This window comes from Mesocricetus auratus, unplaced genomic scaffold (genome assembly GCF_017639785.1).
Source record: "Mesocricetus auratus isolate SY011 unplaced genomic scaffold, BCM_Maur_2.0 Super-Scaffold_100019, whole genome shotgun sequence".
Classification (NCBI taxonomy): domain Eukaryota; kingdom Metazoa; phylum Chordata; class Mammalia; order Rodentia; family Cricetidae; genus Mesocricetus; species Mesocricetus auratus.
Genome location: NW_024429200.1, coordinates 9,453,002 through 9,468,710, shown reverse-complemented (window position 1 = coordinate 9,468,710; position 15,709 = coordinate 9,453,002). Strand labels below are relative to the sequence as shown.

The window sequence follows — 15,709 nt, the reverse complement described above, 5'->3', positions numbered from 1 at the left end:
CAGTGCTAGAACCGGGAGTCTGTAAATCATTCTCCCAATGTACCTACATTGACCCCCTTTAGAGATAAAGGCATCATTCCTGACACCCATTGCTACATGGTCTTATTCTAATTATTCTATGTTTATTTGCATGCTAATTTATTTGAGATTTTCTATAGGATATTTAGGTATACCCATGGCATATTTTGGATTATAATAAAGTATTACACTATTTATTATGCTGGTAATATAATGCTATTTTCCCACAAATATATATCTGGAGTATATTGCCCCATGCTCTACCACTCTCCCCTTTTCCAACACTCACTCTCCAGTTAGTCACCTTTCCCCTCTTTTTACAGTTTCTACTTTTATACCGTATATAAATATATGATTTTAAGTCTCTACAAAATCTAGGACCCACAAATGAGAGAAAACATGGTATCTATCTTTCTGAGACAGATTTAAATCCTGTTAACAGTATGATCTTGTGGCACCCATTTTTCTGCAAATGACATGGATTTGCTCTTCTTTATGACTGAAAATATCAATGTTCAAGTATCTCATAGCCAGGAATGAGTATTATATCTGGGTCATATGGTTTTTTGAGGAACCTCTGCCTTGATTTCCACAGTGCCTAGACTAGTTTAAATTTCTATCAGCATTTTGCCTTCTTAATGACGCCATTCTGACTGAAGTGAGATGGAATCTCCGTGTTGCCTTAATTTGTATTTCTTGATCACCTTTGATATGGTCATTTCCTTGTCCTTAGGAGCAGGACCTTTTCTTCAATATTCTTGCCAATGCCACCTTGCTTGGGTTCCCAGGAGATATTTCTTCACTAACAACCCTGACCCCGACCTAGAGCTGCTCCTAAGAGGCCTCGGTGCTTTCTGCTGGGGGAGAGTCCTTCCCTGGATTCTAACCCTGCCCTGTCCCTTACCAGCACATTGTACTGAGAGACAGAGATGTTGTTGGGATGGACTGTCAGCCGGACACACTGCTTCATCTCTGAGGCAAACCTTCGGGGCTCCCTGGAGCGCTCACACCGTTCCTTACGGGTGCACCTGGGAAGGAGAACCATGACCATCAATTGACACAGAAAGAGACGGCATAGCCAGCAGAAGATCTCGGGGTCTCTGTGAACCTAAAGTGCTCATCTCTGGGTCCCTGTGACCCTAAAGCGCTCATCTCGCTTCCATCTTCAAGCTTCTATCATATTCTTCCCGCGTCTATCATGCTCAGCTTTGGGAAAGGTAGCAACTCTCCTCACTCCCTCCAGGTCCCACGAGTGCTCACACAGCCTTGTCCAGTCTTCTTTTTGTCCATCTGACGCCCTGTATCCCTGCTGTGCGAGCCTCCCTTCTCCCATATATGTGTATAGAACATGATATTCACCTTCGTGCACCCCGTCTGTCTGCACCCCCATGCCTTTTTACCTGTCCAATTCCATGTAGACCTACAGACCAGCTTAACCCTTTTGTACCCACAACCCCACCCACCCTGATTGCAGGCAGATATGAAATTCCTTCTTCTTTCCCCCATATCACCCTGGAGTTTCTCACAGTCTAGAACTTCTTGTTTTATGACGATTATTGTGCTGAAAGTAGCCCTTTCCTACCAAATGGGTGCTTCCCAAGAGAAGAAACACTGTCCAGTTTCTTTTGTAATCCCCTGAATACATTCTAGCAATGGAGATAAATGCAGGTAGGGGAGAGAGAGGGGGGGATCAAAGGGACAGAAAATAGTAGCTAATAGCATCTGCGGCACTGGGGAACTGCTGCGTAAGTGTTTCTGTCACTGCTTAATGCCCTTGTGTTGTTCAAAGTGTGCTCTGTTCCCGGGGCACCACATCCAGTGTGGCCTGGGCCCTTAACAGTCATCGCCCTTGAGAGCGATGCACATACAAGCAGGGTTTGTGCCCAGCTGTGCACACCCCCAAGTTCACCGCGTGAAGCTATCTGACACTCAGGGAATAGAACGAAACCCGAGTCAGAGAAACCTTACAAATATGGAGCTGTGCCCAGCAGCCAGGATGTGGACACTCTGGAATACGGCCTTTACTGGATAGTGCACGTGGGTGAGGTTCCAGGGGACAAGCTGACATGAGATGGGACTGCAGGGAAATCACTCCGGTGACATCCAGAGCTGTTGAGAGAGGACTGGGCAAAGTGACAGAAGGAGACAAGAGCAAGGGGCAAGGAATAGCATGGGGAGGAGAACTTTCTTCTGGAAAGGCAGGCAGGTAAGGGGTAGGGCAGGGAAGGGAGGGAGGGCAAGGTGTCAGGGTATCTTGGGTGGCTTGTGGGTCAACTTCGTCCTAGAAGAAAGCTGTGACCTGTCCTCTAGTCAGAGCAAAAGGAGACAAAGTTAGCCACAGTTGTTGGAGGGATGGCCTCAGAGTGCAGAGCTAGAGAGTCTCACTAAGTAAGGGGAAAGCACTGAAGGTGACAGCCTAAGCTGCCCTGGAGGGAAGGGCTGGGGCAAGGGAGGCTGAGGCAGAAGGAGGGCCTTGCAGTCAGTTGGATGGGTGACACAAAAGTCAACCCAACTCTACATAATGCGATTGTGACCACTAATTACTGTGTAGCTTATAGCAATGTGACAAGGCTTTGCATTGCACCGTTTTCTGTGGCCAAGCCATCTTGGAGGTCAGGAAACCACAGGAGACAATGAGTGGGTTATTTCTTCATCCCAGTCCCAGCTAATTCAAGGCCATATCCAGCCCAGGCAAACTTAGAACCTCTGCTCTTTACAAGCTTCCAGAAGCTTCTGGATTAAGAAGTAAGGGAGCAGACCCCCTTGCAGACTAACCCAGGTGCCTTTCAGTTTTAATGCTTCTCTTTCATCCTTAATGCTTCTTAAACATTGTCTCTCCTTCTAGACTCAGCAGAAAGCATCTGACTATCATCCACAGTTGTTGGACAAACCCGAACTCTCTGGGATGGATTCAAAGGGCCCCCAGCCAGGAGGGAAAGGTCAGGAGTGAGTCTGGGGGGGTCCCCACAGAATTCTCTGGCGACTCGGGCAAACCACTGGCAACAAGAGTGTCTGCCTCTAAGTCTTGGGAGTTAATTTACCAGGCCAGCTCCCCGGCAAGGACTCCATTACCTTCAGCCATTAGACTAATGTTATGGACTTTTCCAGAGTGTCTGAGCTGACATCGCTATTAATAGTGTTATTACGCCCATTAACAGCAGACCTAGAGAACTGGTACGGCTTCAATTATTCACAGACTCCCCAACTTTGAAGTTCCTGTATCCAAGAGCAATCAGTAGGTCTGAAAAGAGCGTCTTTGATTAAATTATGAAGGGTGTGTTGGCAGGGTGGGTGAAGCTGCTTTCAGGCCAGCTTCAGGCCACTGGAAGTCACTAAGTAGAACAGATGAGCTCTCTCTCTCTCCCAGGTAGCAGGAGGCACAGGTAGCTGGGTGGGGACAATTGTGACCTGCATTGCTTGCTGCTACCCAGATTCCTAGGGCTGCATCTCACCACAGTTTTATAAGCACAGAGGATAGGAGACATGTATAATTTATGGCTTTGAGCATCAGGGTCAAATGTTTAACTTCTTGGTGCTTCTGTCTTTTCTTCTATAAAATGGGAACAAAATGGGCTCAGGCAGCTAGAGTTTCCTGAAAATTACATGAGCTGGTGTGCTCTAAGTAGTTAGAACTGTGCATAGCGTAGAGAGGGTTATCAACAGGTGTGAGCTGGGTTTGTTAACCCATTAACTTCTTCTTTCTGTGGCTCTGCACTGCAGCTGATGCAGACTGGCTCCTTGGCACATCAAAGGGAAGAGGCAAGGCTGCAGCAGTTTTCCTCACTGAAGGAGGAGGGAGGGTCAGCACCAGGAAGGACAGGGGCATGAAGGCATGCTATAGGTTGTAGCTTCATTAACGGCTATCAAAGCGTATTGAGAACTGAGCTCTGTCTCAGTGGAAAGTCAAGTTTAAGGTCAGGACCAGGGATGTTTTTGGCATTTCTACCACTGTGCATGGTTCAGGAGGGTGGAGCGACAAATGTCCAAAGACACAGACAATTGACCTTAAATGTGATGGGATGATGGCCTCTACTGCCTCTTCAGTATCTCCAGATAGGGGGAGCTGGTGCTTATGTAGCCTCACAAAATGCATGAGTTTTCAGGCATTTGTCTCTGTTGTCCATCCCCACGGCGGCCTCCGCCTCACATACAGATGTGCAGGCGACCAGCAGGCCCCAAGGAAACTCAGCCCCGTGAGTAAAGGTCTTCCTTCCTGAGCTGTCCCTCTTCCCTTTCTCATTCCTCTTCCTGTGCCCTGGGCTCCTCCAGCCCTAGATCAGAGGGTCTAACAGCTCTAGGGAGAAAGGCCCCGGGCCCCTGCAAGGGGTTATTATTCAAGCCAGTGGTTCCAATGAGATTATCCTCTCTAATGAAGCAGTTACCCTCGCCCTCCCCTAAGCCTGAACTTTCACTGCTGGAGAATTCCCAGCCAAGTGGAAAATTAGAAGGGGAAGGAATGGAGAAGGAAGGCGGTGAGTGAGAGGGAAGGGGAGAGGGGGTGATTAAGTTTAGTAGAAATTAATTCCTAAACACACACAGAGAAATATTAACTCCCACTGCTGCTGGCCAAGCAAACAGATCTCAGCATGGAAACCAGACTCTCTGATGGGCTGGCTCAGGTAAATCTCCCAGCCAGAGAGATCATAGATAGGCTGTCTCCCCAGACCCTCCAGTGGGGGCCCGCTGGGCCCAGAAATCAGAGTTTGTTTCCATCTTCTCCATGATCTCCAATCCTCAGCACTGTGTTGGCGTTGGCCTATGCTTGGTCTGAATCATTTAGGAGCTCTATGCTTAGATCACAATGAAGCAACAGAAGAGAAGGATGGGGGAGAGGGGAGGAGAAAGGGGGGGAAGAATAAGGCAGGGGTCTTTCAGATGACCCCAGCTATAGTCTTGTTATGGGTCCCTGTGTTAAAGTCTTGTTCCCTGGCCTAGTGATAGAACGCCTAGGTGATAGAGCCTACTAGAATGAAGCTAGGTCATTGGGGGTATGGCCCTGAGGAGTATATGGGGCCAGGGCCATTTTATTTCTCTTTGCTTTCCAGATGCCATGAGGCGAAGAGGCTTCTCTATTGCATGTCTCCACCATGACATATCCATGCTCCCACAGGCACACAGTAACAGGACCAAGCGGATATGAAAGAACAGGTAGGCAGTAGGCTGGAGTCGACAGGAGAGGAGAGGGGGATGGGAGGAAGAGCAGGAGAAGGCAAAGCTGTAGCCGAGCTGATCTCTTCTATTTCTAACCCAGTCTGTTCCGAGGGAGACGCCGCCTTTTACTTGAGCCGCTTTGCCACGGCGACTACAGCTGATTCTGATCAGCTTCATTATGCACTTTATCCAACGTCCTGGCGTTGTCGTGTCCATTAGTGGCATCGGGTACAGCATGCTGGAAACACTTGCTATGTGCAATCTTGGTTGTTCTTCTCTGTGCCGGCACCAGTGTGGTGGTTCATGACTACCCCCCCAGTGTGTGTGTGGTGTGTGTGTGTGTGTGTGTGTGTGAGTATGTGAGTATGTGAGTGTGTGAGTGTGTGTGTGTGAGTGTGTGAGTGTGTGTGTGTGTGTGCGAGTGTGTGTGTGTGTGTGTGTGTGTGTGTGTGTGTGTGTGTGAATTTAAACCCTATAGGCAGCTCAGCTCTTTAGAATGTCCCCAGGAACCAAGATGTTAGACTGGTGAGCTAACCATAAAGCTGTATGTGTGCATGCTACATGCCTGTATACGCATGTTTGTGTATGTATGTAGGTAGATGTACACATACGTATAAGAATGAAGGCAAGGTGAGCAATAGATGTCTTCTGTGATCACTAGCCCCCTTATTCTTTTGAGACAAGGACTCTCACTGAATGAGGAACTTACTGACTCAGCTAGGTTGACTGGCCAGTGAGTCCCAGGGATCCCCTTGTCTCTACCTCCCCAATGCTGGGATTACAGGAACATGTTGCCACACCTAGCTTTTCATGTGAGTGCCAGGGAGCTAAGGTCAGGTCCTCAAGTTTGTATGACGAGAAATTTATCGACTGAGTTATCCCCCCAGTCTCTCTGTAATTTACATGAGAAGGTGGCCTTCTTATTTTCTATCCACAGCAGTGTTTCTCAACAAGCCTAATACTGCATCCTTTAATACAGTTCCTCATGTTGTGGTGACCCTCAACCTAAAATTATTTTCATTGCTACTTCATAACTATAATTTTGCTACTGTTATGAATCATCATGTAAATATATGTTTTTTCTGATGGTCTTAGGCAACCCTGGTGAAAGCCTCGTTTGACCTCCAAAGGGGTTGCGACCTACCCATGGGCTGAGCACTGCTGTCCTATAGGAAGGAAGAACTGAACCTGTGTGCCACCTGCTTGGGGTGTGGTGGGGCTTCTTCTAACAGAGGCAATCAGCAGGATGGAGGCAGAGATGCTGAGAAAGTCTGCACTCATCACCACCCTGTGGGGTCCTGCTTGCATGATCTTACCAGTGGTGCTCATGACTTCCTAAGAAAGGTCAATCAATGAGCTGGGTCTGCCTTTGGTGGTGGGATCCATTACTGCCCAGACTAAGAGAGTCTTCTTTGCCTGGGAACGGTGCCAAGGCAGGGGGAGATGGAAAGGGGCTGGGGACCTTCCAAAGCCTGGAGGGTGTGTTCTAGGCCCAGGACAGGAGACATCTGTGATGGGACAAAGGCAGAATGGGCTTGGGAGTTTTATTCCCTTTTTGCCCAAATCAGAACAGGTGGGCTCCTACACAGAGAAAGGCCCTGGGAATCCAGGCTGAAAACTGCGGGTGGAATGAACAGGCAGCCTTGTGTTTGCTGCCCTGGCTGTTAGGAAGGCAAGACTGAAGGCAGGGGCAGGGACTGCAACGGGGGGGAGGTGGGGGGAGGACCACATCTCCTTCCCTCTGGGCTGGTGGGTTTGCACTTTGTCACTCACCAGGGCAGAGAAAGGGATAGCACAGAGGATTTAAACGGCAGGGTCATCTCTTCAGCATATTCAGCTCACAGCCCTCCTGTGACCTCACAGGTACAAAAGCTCTTTCAGTGACATGGCCACCTGTTTGCAGAGGCTCTGTCTTCAGACTTCTCGTTCCTCTGGTTTTTTTCCTATGGCTCTCTCCCACCCTCTTGCTCTTTGTTTAACACACACACACACACACACACACACACACCTCATTCCCTACAACCACCAAAGTTGTTAAAAATGATTGAAAACAGTCTCAACCTCACACTCAGAGGTCCCGTTTGGCTCTTTGCCATGCACTTCATAAAGGTCAAGCTTGCTGGGACACTCAGCAAGGTCCAGGGTCACATAGCACAGGGTCTTACCCAGCACAGAAGCCTGACAAATGTGCTGATTCTAGGACCCCACCATTGCAGCAAAGGCCTGGTCCCCAAGAAGATTCGGGGCAGAGACAATATAACCTGGTCATTTTGCATCCCTGAGCCTAGCACCGTGTCCAGCATAGAGAGTGCATGACTGGTCTCAGAGCCTCCCCACCACCGTCGTGTGTGTATGTGTGTGTGTGTGTGTGTGTGTGTGTGTGTGTATGTGTGTGTGTACACGCAGTGCTTTAGGAAACTCTGAAGCCTGCATGCTGGCAGAGCCTCCCAGGTCCAGCATCTGTAAACTGGCTCACACACTGACCTTTCGCTGTCCACACCCCAGTCCTCTCCTTTCTTCTGCTTGCCCCTGTCTTTTTGCTGTCTCTCCCAATCATATGTGCTTATGTTGTACCCACTGAAAAGGAGGACAGAGCAGGAAGAGCAACTTCTGTGTCTGCTCTGAACCAAGGCACATAGTAGCACTGACTAAGATGAGAGAACCTTCTAGAGGGAGGCAATGCTGCCTGCCTGGACTACCTAGGTTGGCATATGCTAATGATTTCAGATGGGTCATTTTTGGATTTGTGCATTTTATTCTATGCAAGTTTAAAATTGTATCTTGATGAAAGGCATCTTAGAGACCCAGGGACCTACTCTTGTTCGTCCATTATGTGCAGGAGCTAATCTTGGTTATTAACGCTGGGAGGGAAGGGGAAGGACCTGCTGAGTATTTCATTGATCAGAGAATGTGTGTGTGTGTGTGTGTGTGTGTGTGTGGCTTCATTCAGCTAATTGTAGAGGCACATACTAGTTGGATATGCAGAAGATGTAGAGACAGGAGGATCATGAGAATCTTCATGTAGAATGTTTATTGAGGAAGATGTCTTAATACAGATGTCCACCAAATGAGGTTAAGCATCAATCCACTGATGAAAAGGTTGCGACCAGAGGGTCTCAAGAATCTGACCCTCTATTTCTTTTAAGGACAGTGGTTTGGCATTTGCTAATTCAGTGTTCACAGGTCTTTATAGATTATATGCAATATACCACTATTTCATATAATCAGTTCACAAGACAGGAGAACTATAGTGCACATAGTAGCTCCTACTGTAGCTCCTTGGGCTAAGAGAGGTCCCAGAAGAAGCAGCTCAGTGCTCGACTGCAGACAAGATGACCCTTGTATATTATCCCTGTTCTCTGTGAGCCCATGTTTAGTGAGGGCTGTCATCTGATGTGCAAACAGGAGTGAGATGTGATGTCAAGCTGAAGATGGTGAGGGGTTTAAACAGTAGGAACATCTGCCAGTTACACACAGGCAGCTTGAAGCTGTGACACCCTCAGGTACTTGGACACACCCTTCAAGTTCCATCTAGAAAATCACTGGAGTCGATCCAAGCCTAAGAGGAAGGACCTTATGAACTCTCAGTCCTTGCTGTAGACTGAGATTGTTGACTATCCTACCTGATGTGTCAGTGTTCTAACCACCAAGCATCTGACCCAAATGGTCAGCCTCATCAGTTTTCCTATAACCCACTGAAGTAGGCAATCCATGCATCCTCTTTCCAGGTCACAGAGGAGCCTGGGATGCTGAGGAGGTTTGGATTTGATTCTGTGTCAGATACTGCAGTCATGGCCACGACTGTTTCCTTTACCCTTTACGGCATGCTGAGACTGGAGTTGCTGGCTTTCCTGTATGATGGCCTGCTTTATATATGACCCCGACTATCCTTTGACTTTACTCTATCCCTGCTTTCTGCTATAGGAGTCAGGTATGGTGCCACATAAGAAGTAGTGTATGGCGTTTTCTCTTCTCAGACCTGCTTAACCCAGCTGTGGAGCTGACTGGAGGGACGCTCCTGCCCTTCTTAATCTTCTTTAAACATCGGTGTCCTGAATGCTCACTGAGATCCGTGCCATCTGGAGCTGGGATAACATCATGACACAAACTAACAGCCACACAGAAACCTGTATTTTGGTCCTGAAGGATTTCAGGGAGGGGCCAGCTTTTATGATTGCCCTGGAGCAACACTTGTACCATGCTGTGACAACTAAGGCATGCTTAATAGTCAGTTAGGTGGCTTCAAAGTTCCCAAGGAAAGCGTAGGTTGAGAATGCATTCATTTCTTTCCTGGGAGATCTTACTATGCTGGACAAAGAAATGTATCTCCTTCTGCCTTGTAAAGTAGCATCAGGGACCGCTTTTGGCTTGACACAGGCTGGTATGCATTCTAAATGCACCTCTCCACCCTCCTTTGTGGGGGCCAGTCCTGGGGTCACTGCACTATTACATATGACCTTGATGTCCATTTCAGCACAGCTTCCAATCTGTCTCCAAGTCGTTTGTGTTTCAGTGTGGCTCAGTGATTCACAATTTCTTTGTGCTATAATACGCCTAACAGATTTCAGGCCTTCCCTTAAGGGATTCAAGGCCTCATTATGCCCAACACCCAGAAAAAGGGAAGTTGGCTGTTCTATTGGAGAGGCTGTGTGAGAAATTAGGAGGGTGTCTTTAACTGCTAGAATCTAAAAGAGTGTTTCCTGCCTTTGGAAGAGGAGAGAGATAAGATCCCACCTCAAGTTTCTTATAGTTCAAAATTACTGAAAATTGCAACAAATGTCATTGGTCTCAAGTAATTCAAGCTGTTAATGGGAAGACTAAAATCTTAAGATGCTTGTGGCTAGCTCAGAAGAGTATCAGGTTCCAGGTGGCCACGGAAATCAGTTGTAGCTAGATTAGGGTCAAATTCCGTTGGATGGGGTCTAACTATGATGGCTTTGCCAGGAAGGGAGAATAAAGATGATGGGACTGGAGAGATGCCTCAGTGGGTAACTGCTCTTCTAGAGCACCCGGGTTTAATTTCCAGTGCTCACATGACAGTTAGCAACCATCTGCAAGTCTAATTCTGAGGGATCTGAACCCTTCTCTGGCCTCTGTGGGCCCCAACCATGCACATGGTATGTAGACACACATGCAGGCAAAACACTGATACATGTAAGATAAAAACTAATAAGAATTTAAAAATGACTTTCAGCTCTCTCCTGTCTCCTGACTAGCTGTCTGCATCTTTAAGCTCGTTCATTGAGTTCCTGTTTATCTTCTCCCCTCTTCTAGAGAATGAATGGGAAAAAGAAGGAAGCAGACGTGTATGTGATAGCAATTGGCCTGGCCATTCTTTCCTCATGACTTTAGGCCCAAGTTCGTTTATAGACAGCCTATAGGAGTTATGACAGCCAAGGAAGGGTCCTCAGGTGTGCTACACATAAAAGTAGCAGGAAGTTCTGTGGTTATAGCACAGGGTATATTGAACGAATGCTGAGCGACAAGATGGACATCATATACCTAGTACATAATTTAGTGGTCTGGTGAATTTTGAGAAAAATACCCCATGCCACTTGGGGGGAGAACTCCGTGGCAGTCAGCAAACTGAAGATAGACAAGTCCAAGAGGCCGTCTTCCCGTGACTCCGCAGGGTGTCATTGCCAGGGTGAATGCCATACTCTGACCTGTCATCGCTCTATGGTGCCATCACCATACATGTTTTAGGGGAACTGGACAAGGTAGAGTGAACCCGGAAAGAATGGAAGGGAGATAAAGCTTACAAACACTGCAAGGAAGAAAGGTGAGGAAGAGTGCAAGGGGAGTGAGAGGAAGGGCGGGCGGGGGTGGGGGGGGAGCCGCCAGAAGGAGGCAGGAGCGAGCGGACAATGGTACTCACGTGTTGTGGAGCACACACCAGCCACAATGGGGGTCACCTGAGCCAAGACACTCGCCACAGCTCCGATACTGCCCGCAGGACTCCACAGGAACTCTGGTTAGCTAGAACAGCACAATGAAGATGAAGCAGTCAAGGATCTTCAGAGAACCTAATAGTTTACAGCTAAAACTGCCATCCAAAATAGCATCGCATCACCCAAGACCCTGGAGGAGCATGGAGGTGCTTAGAGCCCCAGTATCAAAGAGACTTTTTGGAGCCGTAGTGGAGTAGGTGGCTGCATAGCATCCTAAGGATACAACCACTTACTAGGTTCTAATGTAACTGGGAATACAGACCACATTGAGTTCTTATAAAGTATCACAAAGAGACTTACACACTACACATTTAAATTTTCCTATTACCCTCACCCCCAAATATTTCTGCAAATACCCAATCCATTGCATATTTGTTTCCTATCAAAGTAATAAACCGAATGTTCGTTCTTTGGCCATCTTGTTTTGCTTTCCCTCACCCCTTCCCTTAGTTCTTGGCACTTTGATTTTTTCCAGAGAGCACTTAGTCCCCACCCAGCACCCTTCCCTCTTCTTCCTCCTGGCTGTTTAACAAGGTGCCTGATCTGCCCTGTGGCTGCCTCCTGCCTTCTCCTGCTTCGTGTTGTTGACCAGCTTGCTCCCAAAATTGATTTCACCGCAGTTCTTTCAAAGATCAGCCTTGCTATTCCCCCCTACCCACGCCCTTTCCGTGATTTGAGGCTTCCTCTCCAGCCCAGAGACTTCACATGCGCTTCCAGCAGCAGCTTGTTAACATAAAATGTTCCACATGACATTTTCACGTAGCCCAAATGCCTCCATTTCCTGCGCGCTCTTAAATATCGTTTGAATTTCTTTGTTCTCTAAGGCAGCCTTGATGTCGCCTTACATGACGCCCAAGTACCTGTTACACAGCAGGTATTTAAAGATGAGACTCATGATCAAATGGAATTTTAATTTCTTTTTATAGCCTTGGTCTTTATTTTCTATTTTGCCGGTTTCTTCTTTATAAAGAGGTTTATTAAATATTTTTTTTAATTTGGGATATTTTGTATATCTCTTTTTATCCCAATGGAGGACGTCTTGCCTAGTCTTTTAGCCAGAGCCAGGACAACTAGCTATGGTCATCATCAGAATTGGCATGGCACATTGTACCCACTGACCCGGCTGAACCATCTCTGCCTGCGAGTGAGTGCCGGGGGCTGTGTTTTCCCTGCTGGTCCATAAAACTTCTATGCTGAACAATTATGTCCACTTGGCAGGGGCTACTTGTAACTCACGCACAGGCGAATTGGCACCAGAGCCTGCTCAATTAGTCTCCGCACTCTTTTGGAATGAATTATTAATTAATTCCAAGTCCCACCATGGTCTCCTTTGCCTTAATTTCCTCATTTCCTTTATCTATCTTTTTGTAGCTGCCTCCTCTCACTCTTACAGATCTGCCCTTGGCCCTCATGACTTCTTCTCGATGCCTTTGCTTTGCATTTGGAGTTTGTTATGTTTTTCACACATTTATTCGCGTGTGCGCGTGTGTGACATGTATTTGTCATGCATACATGTGGAGATCAGGGGACAACTTGCAGGGTTTGTGAATTCTAGGGATAGAAGTTGGGTTATCAGGCTTGGTGACAAACACCAGTACCCACCCAGCCACTTCTCTGGCCCCTAGAATTTTATCTTAAATTCTATCATTGCCCAGGTGGAGCCCCACAGGACTCCATTGTGATTAAGTTTGATGATAAGGATTTATTATTATTAAATAAATTAGCTCTAAATGTAGCTAGGAGTTTAGCTTATTCCCGGTACCACTTAATTTTTTTCCTGCCCCTCCTTAAGCAAATACCTTCTAGTCATGTAAACACATATATAATAGTGCTCAGCCCAGAGGACTCCAACTCCTAGGAATTCAGGAGTAGGAATGAGATTCACAGCTATTTCCAATACTTCCAAAAGCCTAATGGAAATTGGATTGTTGCTTTTTTATGTGTTTATGCATACTCATGTGTGTCCCATATTAAAGTAGGAAATATATTATTACTTAATAAATGCAGTTTGTTTAGTAGACAGAATCTTTCAAAATGTGACTCCCCGAGGGGAAAAATAATAAAAAGGGTTATAGATGGTGAAAGTTGGGAACTGTAAGTACATAATCATGTTTTCATGGGTTCCAGCTGCCTGTCTGGCACTCCATATTTTGCATGGAAAAATATCATGGCTTGTTCAACCAAAAGCATTTTCTTGGTCTAAAGTTAATTAACATTCTCTGCAGTTTCTCCTATCAACATGTTCAATAGTCTTTCTTGGATGGAATATACCCTGGAATTCCAGAGTGAACCATGGGCTCTAGGGTGTACCCTACAATTCTGGGTATGCCCTGAAATGCTTGGGTGTTTCCTGGGGTTCTAGAATGTTAGCTCTGTTTCTGGTGTGTACCTGGAATTCTGGGGTCTGCCTCAGGTTTCTGAAGTGTGCCCTGGGATTCCAGGGGGGTTCTTGTTCTCTGGAGTTCTGGGGTTGGCCACACTAAGAGTCAGTCACTGGGTAAGTTGGATACCTCAGAAACCTTTGCATTCTAAAAATAACTTGCAACTGGTGTTTAATAATGTCAATAGGCCATGATTATAAAGTCCTTCCTCTCTTGATTTTAAACAGCTGTCATATTTTTTTGTTTGGTTGGAAAGAATGTCAGAGACTGCAGAGGGAGGTTCACAGAATCCTTGGCCATTGCTAGCAATGTCTTGATACTTGTTTTTCTTGTCTGTAAATATGGATATAAACCCCATGTTCCTATTCCTGAAGCACATGATCATGAAACTGATTCATAACGGGTCCAGGTATAGTACCCCACAGGTATGACTGAGATCACCATAGGCTGTTCTATGAGTGTTCCATTCCCTGTGGGTTATTGCACTGACCTGTCTCCCGAGTCACAGAGACATGCTCTGAGCCTTCTCTAGGTCGAGGGAGCTAACAGATCTGGAAGATGCTTTCCTTTTTAGTCCCTTCATTGTGTCACTTTCTCTTTGAATGTGACATCAGCCCCTAAGCCATTCCCCAATTCAGGATTCAGATGGGGCTCTGAAGTTCTCCCAAGCTTCCTGGATTGATTCAGATCCTTTTCCTAGTTTAGGAGTGAGCTCCATGCTGTTCTTTCATTTCAGCTATATGCCTATGTGGGACAGGGCAAAAGTCCCCAACAGTCCCAGCTCTCTAGATGAACTTGAACAGTTCCTTCTAGGGCTCTTTTCAATCATCTATAAAATAAGCAACCATATGGACTCATTCTAGAATTCCTTTTGGATTTGACATTTCTGCTCCTTCTAACTGTCCAGATGAAACCTCACCCAAGTCAGTCCATCTTTCTTGTTTGGCTTTCATGGACATGTGTAAACCTGCAATTGGAGACTTTCAAGAGAACACACCCCGAAGATCATCATCTGGGAATCTAGAACTTTCCCCTTGAAAGGCCAACAACAGAGATCTTTGCCTTCCTTGCAGCTCATTCCTACTCATGTCACTTTTTGCTACTTGCTTGGAGGTTGATCTAAATGTTCCCCAGTCTCTTGAATCATGGATGCTAAAATTAACATGTCACCGGGGAATCCCAATAGATCAAAGAAAACAGTTGTCATCATTTGAGGGGTTGATGTCATCTCTCTCCTTTCTCCAGGGGCCAGGAACTCTCAGAAGTCCCACTCTCCTGTCACCTGCTTTCTTCCATGGCCTAGTACTGCCTCTGTGACTCCATCTTCTCTATCTACAACATTGCTTTCCTGTGGACAATTCTAGAATGCACCAGAAGTTTTCCCAATACTTTAGAATCACTTTCACAAACTGGAATTAGTCCAGTCATTTATCTCAGTTGCAAAATATATACCCTAAAGTCCTCAGCTACCTTTCACACCTTGCTAGTATGTTGCAAAGGTGACTAGATGGCTTCTCAACCAACTCGCTCCTATGATTTCTCTCTTTACCCTCAGTATCTGGATTCTCTACCTACACTGGACACCAGACAAAGCTGCCTCTCCAACCCCCACCTCAATTCCTCTCCTGACCCTGGAACACAAACCACTCCAGATGCAGAGCCACACGATTAATTAAAAGCACCCCACACTGATTAAAGTCTTAAGCTACGGTGCCAGGCATGCTAATTAACCAAGTAGGGGAATTCAGACCACAGGAAGAGGTGTAAAAAGGAGAAGTGTATGTGTGTCAGGGGGATGACTTCTGTCGAGAGAACAAATCAGATGACAATGTGACCTGAGCTATCATAATGATAGATGGTGTCTGAGACTACAGAAGATTGAGGTCCCTTCCCCTGGCCACTGGACTCCAGGAGAATTGTTGATTGATGTGGCAACAATGTAGCCTTTAGTGCTTCCAGAGAGGGAGCCCCATCCCTTCTCTGGACCAGCCCTACACTAAAGCAGGGTAAGAATGTGGCTACTGGAACAGGAGTGAGACAGCATCTGCAGAGTTGTCTTGGCACACTGTTCTACCTTTGAGAAATTCCTCAAAAAACAGAGATTTGCCTTGCAAGATGGTAACTTGAGTACACATGCAAAAGAAGGGAAAGCTGAGTCTCAGGGACACATTGGCAAGCCCATATTCATTGCAGAAGTATGTGCAATAG

The 15,709-nt window shown here is 46.6% G+C and overlaps 1 protein-coding gene across 2 annotated transcripts in view; it reads right to left on the bottom strand.

The window, feature by feature from the left end:
* Nucleotides 1–15,709, bottom strand: part of Plxna4 (plexin A4) — a 438,703-nt gene that overhangs the window by 92,937 nt on the left and 330,057 nt on the right. For both annotated transcript variants that reach the window (XM_040728755.1, XM_040728754.1), the window contains exons 5-6: nucleotides 11,048–11,148; nucleotides 923–1,046 (exon numbers count right to left, since the gene is read on the bottom strand). In XM_040728755.1, coding sequence (XP_040584689.1) covers nucleotides 923–1,046; nucleotides 11,048–11,148 — 225 coding nt within the window. The remainder of the gene's footprint in view (nucleotides 1–922; nucleotides 1,047–11,047; nucleotides 11,149–15,709) is intronic.